Source organism: Trichogramma pretiosum, unplaced genomic scaffold (assembly GCF_000599845.2).
Source record: "Trichogramma pretiosum strain Unisexual culture from Peru unplaced genomic scaffold, Tpre_2.0 scaffold121, whole genome shotgun sequence".
NCBI lineage: Eukaryota > Metazoa > Arthropoda > Insecta > Hymenoptera > Trichogrammatidae > Trichogramma > Trichogramma pretiosum.
In genome coordinates, this window is record NW_019640829.1 from 340404 (window position 1) to 356062 (window position 15659).

Consider the following 15659-nt stretch of genomic DNA (forward strand, 5'->3'; position numbering starts at 1 on the left):
AGTTGAATTCTCCTCATTCGCGTGTTCTCTGCGATACTGTTTATTGGAGGACGAATCGCGTCGGCCGGGCAATTGGCACGTGCGCCAAAAGACACCTTCGCGCCCCTTTGCTACTAGGCTAACAGGACGAGCTCGCAAGTTGCACGATGCGCGGATCGAGTCTGTACTATACTTACAATTGTCGAAAAAGGAGACCGTTGCGTTTGTTGCGTCACATGAGAATGAAGAGCCGTAAAAATCTCCCTAAGCCAAGTTTGATTTTGTAAAAATATGCGTTTAACTACAAATTTAATTTGTAGTACATTTTTAGTTTAAGCAAATTTAAAGGGACCGGTAAGTTTGAAATCATCCGTATTTGCGTAAATATTGAGTAAGAGTAAATTAATTGTATTTAACTATTGTTAAGTAATTACCCTCAGTCCCAATTCAGGCGATATTTCACTAAAAATTCATGTTTAATATATCAATGAATGTTTGGTACGCTATTCGAGACGTTAAACACATATTTGTGCTGGATTCGATTGCTTCGTTGTTAATACCTATATTGTTGGCGACGCCTAGAGGCCGCGAGCTGTTACACAGGTCATCGAGACGAGCGAGCAAATAAAGTAGAGGGGACAGAATGAATGAAGTTCGCGCAAACGGACGATCATCCACTCATATTTAACTCTCGCCGACGCCGGCACCCGATACGAGTTTATTCGCGAATACCCTCAGACTCGTGCATTTGTTTTTAAAGATAGAGTGTGCACACTACAGTTGATAGCTCTGCACGATATTCATAAATTCTCAATAGATAGTATTCTTTATTTATCATGATCAGTGATTGATTCTTCGAAGTGCGTAGCCAGTGTTGTCACATTATTATTTCCACCAAGTTATCACGAGTCGGCAAAAAAGTGGGGACGTACGCTTGAAAAGTAAGTAAATTTTAAGTCATTTTAACAGTTTGTGAGTGTTAATTACTTGGTAATCGCGGATAAAATTCGGGCATGCCGACGCATGAATCGCAAGAGCGAAAAAGAGGAAATTCGATTATTTCGTGAAGTATTTGTCTTTTGTTTGTAGTTCTTCTTTAAATTTGACAAATTTACATAGAATCGAGCCGCGTGAATAAGCACAGTGGATAAAATTGTTGGCAAAAACGGTTATTTTCGGTGCGCAAAAACAAAGGACTCGAATTCGCTCATCATTACACAGTAATTTTTCTCGACAAGTCTCTGCCGGTAGGAGCGCGCGTGCTACACGTTTAGAGATACACGAGCGTACGACATCGCAAGGTGAGAAAAAAATCTATCGCACACAAAAACAAACGAGCGTGACAAAGAAGTGTCAAACGGTCGCTCAGCGCTCTATGTTTCAAGTTTTGATTCACATATTCAAAGATTAAAATCACACAATAATAAATAAATTCATTAATTCAATTAATTCTTTTCTGTAAATTTCTCTCACATACATATTAGATTGGGGTATAGGATGTATGTATAAATATCAAACTAGAAATACAGTTCTTAAAGTAACGATTAGTTTCGCATTACCCTGTTTGTGTATTTGACAAAGTCACTTCATTAGTATCGATATGCACAGCCGGTCAGAATCGCAGTGTTTTTAAGGAATTGTCAAATTCCATACACATGATATAAAAATGTATTTTTCGATTGCTAAAATACTCACACGCTTAAATCATTTTCTTTCAAGTGTCAACGAAGGAGAAATATCCTTTTCATTTGGGTGGAAGAGGCCCTAACGATCTTTGGTACGAGGAGATGAAGAAAATTGCATACAGTGTCGAGGGAATCCTAAAGCAACAGTTGGAGATTGCCACTGAGAATCAGATTATCCTCAAGAAGATTTTGGAAGTGCAGCGTGCAATAACAACAGCCACTAACGAGAACGGCACTGAGAGTAAACTCATTAATAAAGGGTCAAGAGAAATTTCACAACTCGAAAGAGATCTCATGGTTATCGAAATTAGAAAAATATTATATACTATGAAAAGATCAGCTAAAGAAAAAGCCAGAGATTTTATCGAGCGATTTGAAAGACTCACCAATGATTTTGATAAATATAATGATTCAAAGATGCCCGATTCAGAGAAGGCAGAACTTTTTTTTGATGCTGTTGGTGATACTTGTCCGTTGTTTAAATCAACATTTAATCTTTCGAAAAGTGTCAGAGGAATTAACATGAAATATGACGATATGAGAGTCTGTCTTTTAGATATGGAATCGGAGATATATCCTGACGAGCGACCACCTAAAACTCATAACTCGCCCGAAAGACCATCCTTGGCTGAAACAAAGTGTCATAGGTGCAACGTGAGGGGACATTGGGCCGGAGAATGTCCACTAGCAAATACAGACATGTACTTCTGCTACAAATGCAAGGATATAAAGAAGCACAAATCCGACTACTGTCCGAAAAATACTCAACGAGTCGTATCTGAATCTGAATCTGATTCAGATTCAGATTCTACTCCTAATCGTAGGTCAAGCTTTAGAGGAAGAGGTAGAGGTAGAGGTAGAGGTAGAGGTAGAGGTACGAATATATTTAGAGGAAAAAATAGATATAATCCTTTTGCAAAGTAATTCAAGTTAAACCATTATCCCATTTAATAATTATTTTTTATTTTTCGTTTTTATATTACTTTGGAAATTAATTCTTAGAAGCAAGTCGATACAATAAAATATTTTGAAATATAAGCATGGTATTGTGTTAATGGTTTGTTAAAAATCCAAATCCTTAATTCCGTCATCCATTATAAATCTACATTTTCATTCAACGTTCATTCATTCATTTTATCGTGAATAATAACAATTTGTTCGGTACTTTGAATTGGATACCAGTATTCATTAATCAAAAGTATAATGAAGAAATTAATTCTCACAGCAGAACCTCCAATGGCGTATTGTTTTTGTAAAAGCGAAGGAATCTTACGCGCGTGTGGCTTACAAATTTAACGAAATTAATCGACTCATGTTTAGAAATAACAACATTTACTTGAATTTTTTTCTTGCTCCAATGTGATGAAAAACCAGATAGAAGACGAAAATTTGCTATACATGCATAAAAGCTCGAGCGCATCCACATGTGACCGTACGCACGTACGCGAGGCACTTCCGCTCTCCGCACAAAACGGGTAGGGTGGCCGTCTCACCGTATGCGAGCAGGAAGTCGTATCTTAGGACATTATTCGCGTGCAGAGGTGGAATTCCCGGCCTACGTCTGTCTCTTTCTGTTTCGCTCGCTCGCGCGCGCGCAGTTATATATATCGAACGCAGTGGTGGCTCGCGCAACGAAGGGCCTCTGATCGTGCAGCGAGGGTATATATATCTACGTATAGAAGCTGTATCCTCTCTCTCTGTAGCCTGCACCGCGGCGTACGCGAATCCGGAAGTGGCACGCAACACGGGGATAACATAAGCCTCGAGTCGAAATTTCGCTCTCCCGCTCGCGGCTGCTGCGTGCCTGGGCGCTGACCGACGCGCCGAGCGAGTGATACGAGTCAACGCGCGGGAGGATCGCGCAAAGCTCTGCGTACTACTGAGGAATTCACTCAGTTGGCGCGTCGGCAGTAGTACAGACTACTTGCAGAGAAGCAGTAGTCGAGCCCGTGCAGTCGCGGCGATGGTCAGGCCAGGCAGCAGCAAGTGAAACGAGTCAACACGTGGAAGAGACGTTACGGCTCGCAGGATAACATGAGAAAAGCTCCCCTCCTGTCTACCCTACCCTATATATGTATTATATAGTTGCTGTCGCTTGCGCAAGCTCCAAGCGCGACATGCTACCCTCGTAGGCAAGGCTACGCCCCGATTCAATTCGCGTGTCGAATCGTCTTGCTCATTATAACACACGCGTTTTTTTATTTTATTCAGAGAGCATCTTTATTATGCGTCGCGAGGGCACATACGTGCTTGTACAATAGATACAAGCAAATATGTACAATATATATGCCGCTGCGCAAATATATACACGATTTCGGCACATATAGCATATAGAGGAGCGAGCTTTAGGATCGGGAAGACATGATTTACATACGTGTCGCGAAATAAAATATATATACAACGCGGTGCTATGGCGTTGCCGGCATTATTATAGATACGTATACGTATACGAATTCCCTAAATATATATATGCGCTCGCGCAGCATATGCGGTATGTACGGCTGCGCGAGCTTGCGATGTGTATAGACGGATACACGTAGTGTTACTTGGCGCAGCGAAACCGAGCGCAATGTAACGCCGGTATAGGGCCGCAGCTAAGCAGGTAGCTCGCGTGCATATGTATATAGTGTACATAGGGTCGCAAGCGCGACATTTGTGCGAGCTTGCACTCGTGCCGCGATGCATCGTATCGCCGAAGCACGTCGCTCGTCGCACAGGCGATCGCCCGCACGAAGACTCGATCAAACCTGGCGCGACGTCAAAAGCGCGTCTCCTAACATATTTACCTTTACGCATATTCTCCATACCAGGACCACATGCGGCTCGAGGCACCCTGTAGTCGTCGGGGATCGTCGTCGTCGTTCCGCGCGCATAGCATCACGTATCATGGCGCGCCCTTTTTTCCTCTCTTTGTGTCCCGCATATATGCGAGATGTATCCACCCCTGCGGACAGCAGTAGGTATCGCAGCTGCACGTGGTACGTTTTTTTTACCCCAACCAACTCCAGCTCGTGTTATTATACAATATATAGTATAAATTTTGGGCTCGACGCCAATACGATGGACATTCGCGCTATCAGGATCCTAGGAACATTCCGATGTGGTTTTCAAGGCTAGCTATAGGGGTATGTATACAACGTAATGGAGCCCGCATGCAAAAAGACGCTTTTGCCGGTGGAGTTTGACACGCTTCTCCGCGGTATGCGCGCGCCATGTGACAGAGCGACGGCTGCTGCTGCTGACTTTTCGTCAATGTCGCGTCACATGTCGAAAGGATAGCGCCAGAAGCATTCACGCCACCAGGAAGTTATGTTTGCCACGCGCGAGACGGATATACGGCCATGGGCAGGATCGCGCGCCGCTCTCGTCTATATCTCTTACTCACGAGCAACGCCGCCGCCAGCAGCAGCCCCTTTCTTTCGTTCCCTCCAACTCGCGTCTCTCGTTTCGTTTGTACGTGCGTTGTGATGCGCGTGTGGGTGTAGTGCACCCTATGATCGTACCCTATGCTCGTCGTGCGCACGTATAGGCGATGATTTCGCAGGATGTGTGCGTGATTCTGGTGCTGCTGTACGGAGAGGGAGAAAAAAAACAGCGAAAGAAGGAAGGAATAGAGTGCACAGGGTCGCAGGAATTTAGAAACCATTCACACAAGGACTCGGCGCGCTATAGGGATCAGGCGTGCCAGCGTGTAAAATGATTCTTTTTTTGTATCGAGGGAAATTCAATTTTTAATGGTCGATTTGTCAATGACAACACAAGAGTTGTAAGATGTAAATTTTTTTTATTTGTAGAATAATTAAATTTACACAATTTAATGAGCGAACGAGTCTGCAAGCTGATTGAGCCAAACCATGGAAACCCAATCTCTGAAAAAAAAATTATTTAGTTAGAAACTTGTCGAGAAATAAATGAAAAAACATTTTTTTTAATAATACATCAGATTAAACTCGAATCACGGTATTTCATAATCCTTTTGGCTTAATGGGTAATCATCACGAAAACTTTGACTGCGTAATATTTTCATTTCAAAATTTAATGTTTTAAATAATTCAAGATACACACCTTTTAACTCAAGCAGATTGGTTAGATATGAGAAGTGTGTTCCTATTTTTTGTTTTAGAGAAGTTGAACGTAACTTGCATTTCTGAAAAAAAGAAAAGAAATTTATGTAGTATGTTTGTTTAAAGCGTACAATTTTTTTTATATTTTGTTGCACACATCAGTCCTATCATTCAGAATCACGATTTATCATAATCCTTTTGGCTCTAGGTATACTCATCACGATGAAAATTCAACAACATTCACTCATATTATATAATATATTTACCTTTCTTTGAGTTCAACGATTGTAGAGAAAAATAATCCAAGAGTTGATAAATCTGTAATGAAAAATATTTATTAGTTTTAATTCACTCGTAAATATGTGAAGTATAAAATTTTAACAATGTCAGATTAAATTCGAATCACAATTTTTCATAATCCTTTTGGCTTAATGGGTAATCATCATTATAACTGGAAGTATGAACGCGGTTTTCTTAACAATATGCTTAATTTTTAAATTATATTTACCTTTTAAATTTTAAGGCTGTTGGAAATATCCCATACAAATTGTAAGACAAATTTTTAATGGAGGTAGAAGATGAAACTATAGAAAAAAAAAATTAGTTATTTGCTTTGTTTTAATTTTAACACTTCTGAATGTCAAACATGAGTTAAATCAGATTAAATTCGAATCACAATTTTTCATAATCCTTTTGGCTTAATGGGTAATCATCATTATAAAAAGAAGAATTATAACAGCCATTTATAAATATTTAAATTAAAAAAATATAAATACCTTTAAAAATGTAGGTGCTGTTCAAACATTTGATGGACATTGGAATGCTTCCAGAAGTCAAATTCAAAGACTGATTTTTATGAATTATCTGAAATAAGTGCTTTTATTAGTTGAGATTTCTTAAATAGAAATAAGAACAGCATATGTTTTAATAGCGTCAGTCCTATCATTCAGAATCATAAAATTTCATAATCCTTTTGGCTCTAGGAATACTCATCATAAAATATTTGTCAAACATTTTTAATTCCAAGTTTTTTACTTTTTTCAAATTTATCCTTTAATTCTTTGTCAATAGCTCTTTTTAACAATTTATTATGAAAATTAAATCATGATTAAACTACTTAAAACGTTTATATAGCACAATTTTATATTAAACTTACCAATCTTGAAAGCTGATATCAATAGCCACATTAAACTAAATACTCTGCTTCCAAGTTACCAATAATTCAGCAGAACAAAGCAGCTGGAATTTAAAAAATATACTGTTAAATAAAAATTCTAAAAAACATTTTTTAATAAAATATATATCTAAATTGCTTCAGTAGGAAGGCAGCATGATGGTTTCACCAGAATGGTCTGATAAGGCAATCATGTTTTATCATCATATAAAAAAATCATTTATAAAATGTAAAGTTGGATGAAAGTAATTCTTACCGATTCTTAAGATGGCTTCAAGTATCAGCAATGATTTCTCTACCAAATGTCATGATGAACTGTGGGAAATAAAAAATAAATTTTAAGAGACAAAAATTTATGACTAAAAGTTCATACATATAAGTAATTGAATAATATTTAATAATGGGACTGTGCTCAGTATGGTTTGTCTCTCTGTCTTGGCCCAATGGGCTACATCAAGATTATGGAATATACCGAACTTATGCTCACACCTACAAGTAGGGGGCAAGTTTTCTATTCGCCTTGCAGTTTGGAGAACATACCATACAGACGGCTCTCATACTGCCATCAATTTCAAAGAAAATGATCCCCAGGCGTTATTACTTGTGAAAAAAAATTTTATTCTTTATAATTTCAACTTACATTACTTGAAGTGAAGAACTACATGTTAAACATGATTATCATCATGATTCACTGGCTTCAAATATCAGTAGTTATTCACCAACTCCACCTTTTGGATACCTGCAATATGAAAAAACTGTTAATGCTACGTCATCTAGACAAATATTGTCGCCATTCAGTTTGTTTTTTGAAATAATTGAACATTATTTTATAATGGGCTGTGTTCAGTATGGTTTGTCTCTCTGTCTTGGCCCAACGGGCTACATCAAGATTATGGAATATACCGAACTTATGCTCACACCTACAAGTAGGGGGCAAGTTCTTTATTCGCCTTGCAGTCTGGAGAACATACCGTACAGACGGCTCTCGTACTGCCATCAATTTCAAAGAAAATGATCCCCAGGCGTTGTTACTTGTGATAAAAAATTTTATTCTTAATTATTTCAACTTACATAAATTGAGATGATGAACAACTCGTTCAAACCGATCATGGTCAGAATGATTGCAATCAAGTTAACATACTTAATTGGATCATTTTTGGTATATTCATTTTGCCATGATTAAGTTGAGTCTCAAAATCGATCTGCAGAAATAGAAGATACATTTATAACAATATGATAATGCATAAATTTCATAATTATATTATTCAAGTTAATTGATCAGACCGCCCTAGAATAATATCTACATGATTTTTCAGTTAAAACCATAAACAAAATATAATCTAAATCATCATTTAAGTAATCAAGTATGTGAAAATAGTCATGAATTTAACTTTATAATATCTGAATAATTTTGTAACCTTACCTTAAAAACGCACGTGGAATTCCAAATTATTTCATTCATTTTTCAAATAATTTTTGTACGGTTGAAGCGAAATTATCCTCTGCGAATAAACGATGCCTTTGGAGTGGCACACAGTTTTCGACTTCTGTAAAAGATAATGCAGAATTAAAAAATTGCAAAAGTAACACGCGGCAAAAGTACTTCGTACGATTATAAGATTCAGACCGCCCTAGAATATTATCTTCATGATTTATCAGTTTAAACCATAAACAGAAATTTATCTAAATCATCATTTTATTCAGAAATAGAATAGAAAAGTGTAAAATTGCAGGTTATGCATATTTGAACTACAAATAACTTGCTATGAATGCGTTTTTTGATCATTAAAAAATAGAACTAGAATTTCTTTCAATTTTGTTCTCGAACGGAAAGTTGCCAAAAGTATTTAATAATTATAATTCGAGCGAATTCAAAATGCAACGTGGTCGTGAAGAGCCCACGTGCTGGATTGTAAAAAATAATTAAAATTTAATCGATAGGACTTTTACGAATCAAACTCGTAATTTTTAACCTTGATAATGGCAATTGTTAAACCCATCATCAAAGAATTAGTGATCATTGAAAAAGTATAATTAATTTAGCAACAGCGGCAGATCTTACCATGTTGAAACCCCGGTGAAAAATTGGAGCGAAGTGCTTACTGCGGCAAGTGGAGGCACAGAATGGACCGAATACGCGGCGCCGCTTACTCGGCTCGCGGAACAAGAGCGCTCGGCCCGGAAGAAAACGAGATTCATGTGAGAATTTAACGGACTGCTGGTGCGTGCGCAGCACCGCGCGATTTTCGTATTAGGTAAATAGTGGTTTGTGTGCTGCGTAGTGCTCAAATGTACGAATTGGCATGTGAAATTTGTCAAACGATAATTTATTGTCAGGTTGAATTTTATTTTTATTTTATGTTGTGAAAATATTTAACGGTTTATTTGTCAAATTGAGTGCATGAACAAAAGTACCGAGGTGCAAAATTTATTCGAGATTACGCGTAATAAGTGCAGTTTATAAAAGTTGATGAAACACGATGGCTCGATCAAAAAAGCATCGGTAAAACTGAAAAAAAGTTAATATTTTACAAATTGCTGTCAATTAGTGCATCGAGTGTCATACTACAGTTTGTCGCAAAAGAGTATATACAGTACAGCACACACACAACACGTAAAGCAATTTGCGAGTCGAGCAATGATCAAAGAGCTTGCAACGCGATGTACCTACGTATACACGCGCAGGTAGGATGATACGCTCTATATATAAGCTGTTCCTGTGGCTTTAACTTAATAAAACTACATCAAACGGATAGCTAGCTTATATATATTATACCTATATATGTACGCGCAGCTCTAGGTTCTCACGCTATGTGCACACGGCTTCAAAGCGAAAGGAAAAATAAAATAGGACCGCGAGGGATGTACTAGGCTCGCGTTACCCTTTATATAATATATGAACTTGGCGCGACTCGTGCGGCAGGGCATTAAAGAGAGGGTAACAGGATTGACCTCGAATCGAGCTTCAAAGCAGCGAGTTGTTTTTCTAACAGGGCAGCATGGCCTGCTTGTCAGTCGCCGTCGACGTTATAGGTATATATAGCATATATTTGTATCGCAGTCGCGCAGTCCTGTGCGTAACGCGCTGCGGGTATACAAATGCTTGCCTCGAAATACAGTAGATGTATGTACTCGAGTCAGCGAGCAGCTCCGCTTTTGACCATATAAGGCATTCGAAGACGTTTTCAAAGCTAACTGGACAGGACTTCATGATGTCGCAGGAAGTGCGCGCAGCCTCGGGCTCGACCCCCGTAATGCGCGCGGTGCAGTGCGCCTGCCTCTGAAGGGGTTGCTCGTCGGTGGTGGTGCCTATTCACTAACGCGCGAGCCGTGCACGCATGCGCCAAGCCGACTATATCCTACGGTCTATAGCAATAATATTCACGAAGGCGAGATGCATCGGGATACCCTTCGGAATGGAGTGCGCGTTTAGCCCCACGCCGTCGAGTTGTATGGGTGCGTGGAGGGCGGGGGCTGCAGAGTCGATACGGATCGCACCCACGCAAAGCCTAGAGTCGAGTCGCAGGAGCGCAGGAGCGATTTAGGAGCTGCGCGCCTTGGCGAGCGCCGATGTAACGTTGAAAAGCAAAAAGAAAAAATGGTCGCTCACCGAGCTCGTGGACTGAATCACGCCCTGTGACACACGATTCGAACTTATTTTACGTAAGATTGATCCCAGTGAACGTGTAGCGATTAGTTCTTGGACTTACGCTCTATATTCTACGGATAATTCTGCTAAATCAGTCATTCACTGAGATTGAAGACGGTCTGTCGGTTCAATAGGATCCTTTGCTAAATTTATCTATTGATTAACTGTGGCTTTATATAAAGTAAATTTTGTTTTATGAATTTCAATGAAGGAAAAAATCAATACAGGACTGTTTTGTTTGGTAAATTTTTATTGGTTTACTTTAGTTTCAGTACATGGCTCGAATACGTTGTTTTTGATACAAGCGTTTGAGTATTGAGGAGCGCGCTTTGCGCTCCCCCGTGCAAGTACGCTCTTTACGTACAGCGCATCGAATATTTTTCAAATTCCCTTTGTAAAAGCGTTTTTTGTTAACTCTGTGCCGTATAATTAAATTGGCTCGTCAGCTATATAATACTTTTTAAAATATTACATTCAGCGTTTTAATATCAAGTCGCCTTGAAAATCTCAGAGCTTCAGTTTTGTGTTTAGTGCGTTTACCTTTTTCGTCCCGGCGGCCAAAACGGAAAAGTCAATTTCTGCTGGGGGATTCATGAAAAATAATATACGCACCTATGAAGCGAAAAAGAAAGCCTCAGAGCACATGTTTATCGGCCTCGGCCTCGCTTCAGACGATAATTACACGTGCTCTGAGGCTTTCCAGTTTTTCGCTCCCTAGGCACGTGATACACTATTGCATTCGGCTCGTGCTATGATCCCTCGTTTTACTAAACAACCATAGCTGCACCCGTTGAGAAATATACTATTATATAGATAAGTCCACCTTTGTTCGGACATTTGTGATGCGACGATGAGGAGGCACTGCTGAACCTCAACGTTGCCTACGATTGTTTTATGCTGGCAGGGGACAACATCAATCTCACAGCACATTCGAAGCGACGTACTAAGAAAAAAGGTATAATTTTTTGCCGAAGGGTAAAAGGGGGTATTACTACACACGTTTTGGATCTTTGATTCTGAAGTATATTTCTGTGGTGAAAAGGCATAACGACTCAAGCCCATTTTTCGTACTTTCAAGAAAAACCTGTTTTAAGTTGATTGTGTCGGCATAACTAGACGCGGATGAGTTGAGGTCTGAACCTATGATGTTTATGCTACAATGAAGTAGCTTTTGAACGAGGTACTTATGAAATTGAAAGGCGCATCGCAGCGATGATACAGAGCAAAACACATTAGTCCAGTGAAAACTTACATGAAATTGCATTTTGTTGGGGAGGGATGAAACTTTGTCTACTTTATGTTTTTGGGTGAGCTAATTCAATACCGATGTTATTTTTTACCTAAAACATCAGGATCAGGGTAAAATCAAGGGGGTAAGAGTTTTTCGCTCATATCTCGCGAGCGAGGCAAGGTACAGAAAAATTAATTACACCAATCGATTCCTCGTAAAATTTTACATCAAAATACACTAGAAATTTTTCAAGTGTAATTGTTCACAATATCAAAAAATAAGTTTACAGCGGTCGGCGGTGGTGGGGGCCAGCGTCGAAAGGGAAGCGACATACATATAGATATACTCGCGCGAGAGGGGTTGTGATTGAAAAAATGAATGTTTAAACACAAAAAAATTGCGGTCGAAACACGAAAAGATGAATAAAAACTTCTAGAATTTTTCTCAAAAACGAAGGACTTGAGAAATAAATGTATTTCTTAACTTTATCTTATTCAATCTAAACCCCGCTAACTTTTAATTAAATTCTTTACTTTTTAATTTAATTAGAATTAGTTACACGCATATTTTCTTGACCCCATTTTCACCGAAAATACAGTGGTCGAAAAAGTGTTGAAAAACGTCCTCTGGGGAATTAATGGGTCATACGTAATAAATTATAATTTATAATAATTATTCTCATTTTCATATACGTAAACATTTTTCTAAAAAAGGAAGTTGTCTTCTTTAATTGAGTTATTAATACAAGTAGAAATATTGTTTCAGACATTATTGTTTGACTACCTGCTCCAAAAAAAATGAGGATTTGAGCACATCTAAAATTATTCGAATCTATATTGAAAATTTCGTGTGCAAAGTAATTATATCAAACATCGGTTAACGCGTTTGAAAAGTTGTCAAGTCTTTATGTATTGTGCAAATACGTGTTTACATTACCGCTCAACCGCTTGGTCGAGTCAAGTTGTTCAGTATACACGTTACAATCGCCGCGCTGAGTAATCGTTACAGAGAGATCGTGTCGACCACAGCAAGTGATTCTCGTGGAGAAAAGTAAAGTAACCGCTATGTCTGAATTAGAAAATGAATTGAAGCGCTTGCTAAAAAATCATAATTTGGAGATCAAAGATGATCGGCTCCGTCTTATCTATAGACTTTCACGTATAATTTGTCACTGGTCGAGTGATCTTCCAAATCTGCAAGCTTTGATCAAAGATGAATCCATTATCGAAAATCTTCTCTTGGATTCTGTGGATTGCGTGGGAGAAGAATTCATCAGATTTGTGGCTCTCACCGGCTACAGAGACGTGCCCCGACTCGACGAGGACGGACAGCCTATAAAGATTCGCACCACACCGCTGCATCTCGTGGCTCTACGCGAGACATTGGACTACAGTAACGTAATCCGTAATCTGTTTGAAATCTATAACAGTTTCGACGTGAATTACATCGACGACGAGTCGGGCCTCACGCATTTCCATGTGGCCTGTAAATACGGTTTTATCGACGTGATCCGGAAATTCCTCGAGCTCTGCAAGGCCGTCAATCTCATCGAGCCGGCATTGCTTGGATACCACAGAGACGTGACCGAGCTGTTGCTGAGACACTGCGCCGATCCAAATGAGGTAGAGATCGACGCCCGGGACAGCGATAACTACACGCCGCTCATGATGGCTCTGCACGGCAAAAAGTGGGAGCTGGTCGAGCTGCTTTTGCAACTCGGCGCAAATCCGAATCTGGCCGACGCCGGGGGGTGGACTGCTCTGCACTGGATTTGCAGCAGAGGGAATACGGAGTGCGCGAAGATGCTGCTCGAGCGCTGCCACGCGAGACATCGGCCGCTGTGGTTCAACGCCCGGGACAAGGGTGGCAACACGCCGCTGATCATTGCTCTGCGGCGTCGCGATTGGGAGCTGGCCAAGCTGCTTTTGCAACACGGCGCCAATCCAAATCTAGCCAATATCAGAGGACTGACACCTCTGCACGAGATCAACGACAAGGACCACGACAACTATACCGAATGCTTGACGGAGAGGTTTTTCAAGATCGTCGAGGATGTACAAAAATCGGTGCAAGTCAATGTCAATGCTCAGGACAAGGATCGTGACACGCCGCTGCACTTGGCTCTGCGCGATGGCAAAAAGGAGGAAGCCAAATTTTTGCTTAGCAAAGGCGCCAACCCGAATTTGGTCAACGCGACGGGAAAGACTGCTATGTTCATCGTTTGCAATCGATGGTCGAACGAGGACGCATCACTCGAGCTGGCCGAGATGGTGTTTGAGTTCAGCGAGGAGCGGTATCGGCCCCTGCAGCTCAATGTACAGGACGAGAATGGCGAGACGGCACTGTTCGGTCCTGTGCGTCGCGGTCAGAAACGACTGGTCAAATTTCTGCTGGAACGAGGCATCGATCCGAATTTGGCCAGTAGTTGTGGACAAGCTCTGCACCAGACGATTCTTCCAAAGTGCGACGTTGACGTGGTGAGGCTGATTTTCGAGCACAGCCAAGAGAGATACCGTCCGCTGCACATCAACGCTAAGAAGAAATACGGCGATACACCGTTGCTCATAGCCGCAATGAACAACAGACACGAGGTAGTCGAGTTCCTACTGCGAAGAGGCGCCGATCCCAATGCAGCCAATGACCAGAAACAGACTTCCGTGCATCACTTGTGCAAGTTCGACTACATGCCACAGCTTTATTCGCGGGCACGAGCATTGTTTGAGATCTGCGCCGAGATCGGTCAGCCGGTGAAGATCGACGCCAAGGACAATTTGGACCGGACACCGCTTCAATGGGCCGTGGCGAATCACTCGCCGATGATGGTCGATCTTCTCTTGGATCGTGGCGCCAATCTGTCGAGCTTCGTTTTCCCGACCGAGAGTTATTTCAATGCAAGTTTTAAATCGGTATCGTTTAAACGCGTGGAGAAAAAATTCATCCTGGCGTCCGGTATGATGGCTGTAGTCGAGCGTCTGAAGGCAAGAGGATACGAACTGGATCGAAGCGACACCCTGATGATCATGAAGGTGTTTTCCGAGTTGAATTGGTTCGAGAATTCGGCGGATCTCGAAAACAATTGGTACGACGACGAGGAATTCGCGACAGAAGCGAAGCAGGCGATGATCAAGCCGAACCTGTCGCTCTACGACCTGATCCAATTGCGACCAGACGAAGCGAGAAAGCGACTCTCGTCGATGGAGTACTACGAGTTCGCCCGTACATTGGACTGGCTCCGGCTGCCCGAGCGGCTCAGGGACGTTTGTGCTCGGCACCTGTGCGAGAAACTGTCGAGACGATATTTCCAGCGATGGGCTCTCTGCCCATTCTGCGAGTTGATTCGCCAACGACTGCCGTTGCTATGCTGTGAAATGATCCTCGATGAATTAATGAACCGAGATTTACACAATATTTGCTTGGCGGCTTGTTAAAACCAAAGCTCGCGATGACTCTTGCATTTCGTGTAACCATTACTATAAGAATAACGAAAAATTGTATACGCGTTAGGACAAAATTGCAGCGAGACAAATGCGTATCCGTATACGTACGGATGATTGAAAAAACAATCATTGATATAAACTTGAGCTCCGATACATTAGTTGGTATTGAAATAATATCAATAATAACGATCGGACAGATAAATTTTACAATCAAACATGTAAATACAAAATGACTACATGTGATATTTCTTTATTTATAATGTAATACTACAGCTGCTAATTCATTGGCAAATAAAGTTTGCTTTTAAAAAATATGATGTTTTTTTTACGTATATCATTGAACCTGAACAAATTTGAACACCTTGTCAAGATAAATGCAACTAGTGCCAACTAGTATAATGTTCTATTATCACTACGCAGGCTGCTGATGAATCATATTT

The 15659-nt window shown here is 40.5% G+C and overlaps 2 protein-coding genes, 1 long non-coding RNA gene and 2 other non-coding genes across 5 annotated transcripts; 2 read left to right on the forward strand and 3 right to left on the reverse strand.

The window, feature by feature from the left end:
- Positions 1–717: 717 nt before the first annotated feature.
- On the forward strand, positions 718–2588 carry LOC106649951. The gene is made up of 2 exons (XM_014367681.1): positions 718–920; positions 1699–2588. Coding segments are annotated over exons 1-2 (891 nt in total). The 5' UTR covers positions 718–919.
- Positions 2589–5453: 2865 nt separating this feature from the next.
- On the reverse strand, positions 5454–9049 carry LOC106650096. Its single transcript, XR_001339317.2, has 11 exons — positions 8965–9049; positions 8326–8449; positions 7974–8104; positions 7543–7641; positions 7159–7217; positions 6885–6967; positions 6505–6592; positions 6237–6312; positions 5995–6046; positions 5730–5811; positions 5454–5533 (listed from the first exon to the last, which is right to left on the reverse strand). It is a non-coding gene; the product is annotated as an uncharacterized LOC106650096 (long non-coding RNA).
- On the reverse strand, positions 8177–8254 carry LOC111694619. Its single transcript, XR_002763676.1, has one exon. It is a non-coding gene; the product is annotated as a small nucleolar RNA U43 (small nucleolar RNA).
- Positions 8520–8597, reverse strand: LOC111694618. Its single transcript, XR_002763675.1, has one exon. It is a non-coding gene; the product is annotated as a small nucleolar RNA U43 (small nucleolar RNA).
- A 3720-nt stretch (positions 9050–12769) lies between the features above and the next one.
- On the forward strand, positions 12770–15531 carry LOC106650024 (ankyrin-1-like). Its single transcript, XM_014367799.2, has one exon. It carries the CDS (start codon positions 12847–12849, stop codon positions 15208–15210), a length of 2364 nt encoding a protein of 787 aa, XP_014223285.1. The 5' UTR covers positions 12770–12846; the 3' UTR covers positions 15211–15531.
- The last annotated feature ends 128 nt before the right edge of the window (positions 15532–15659 follow it).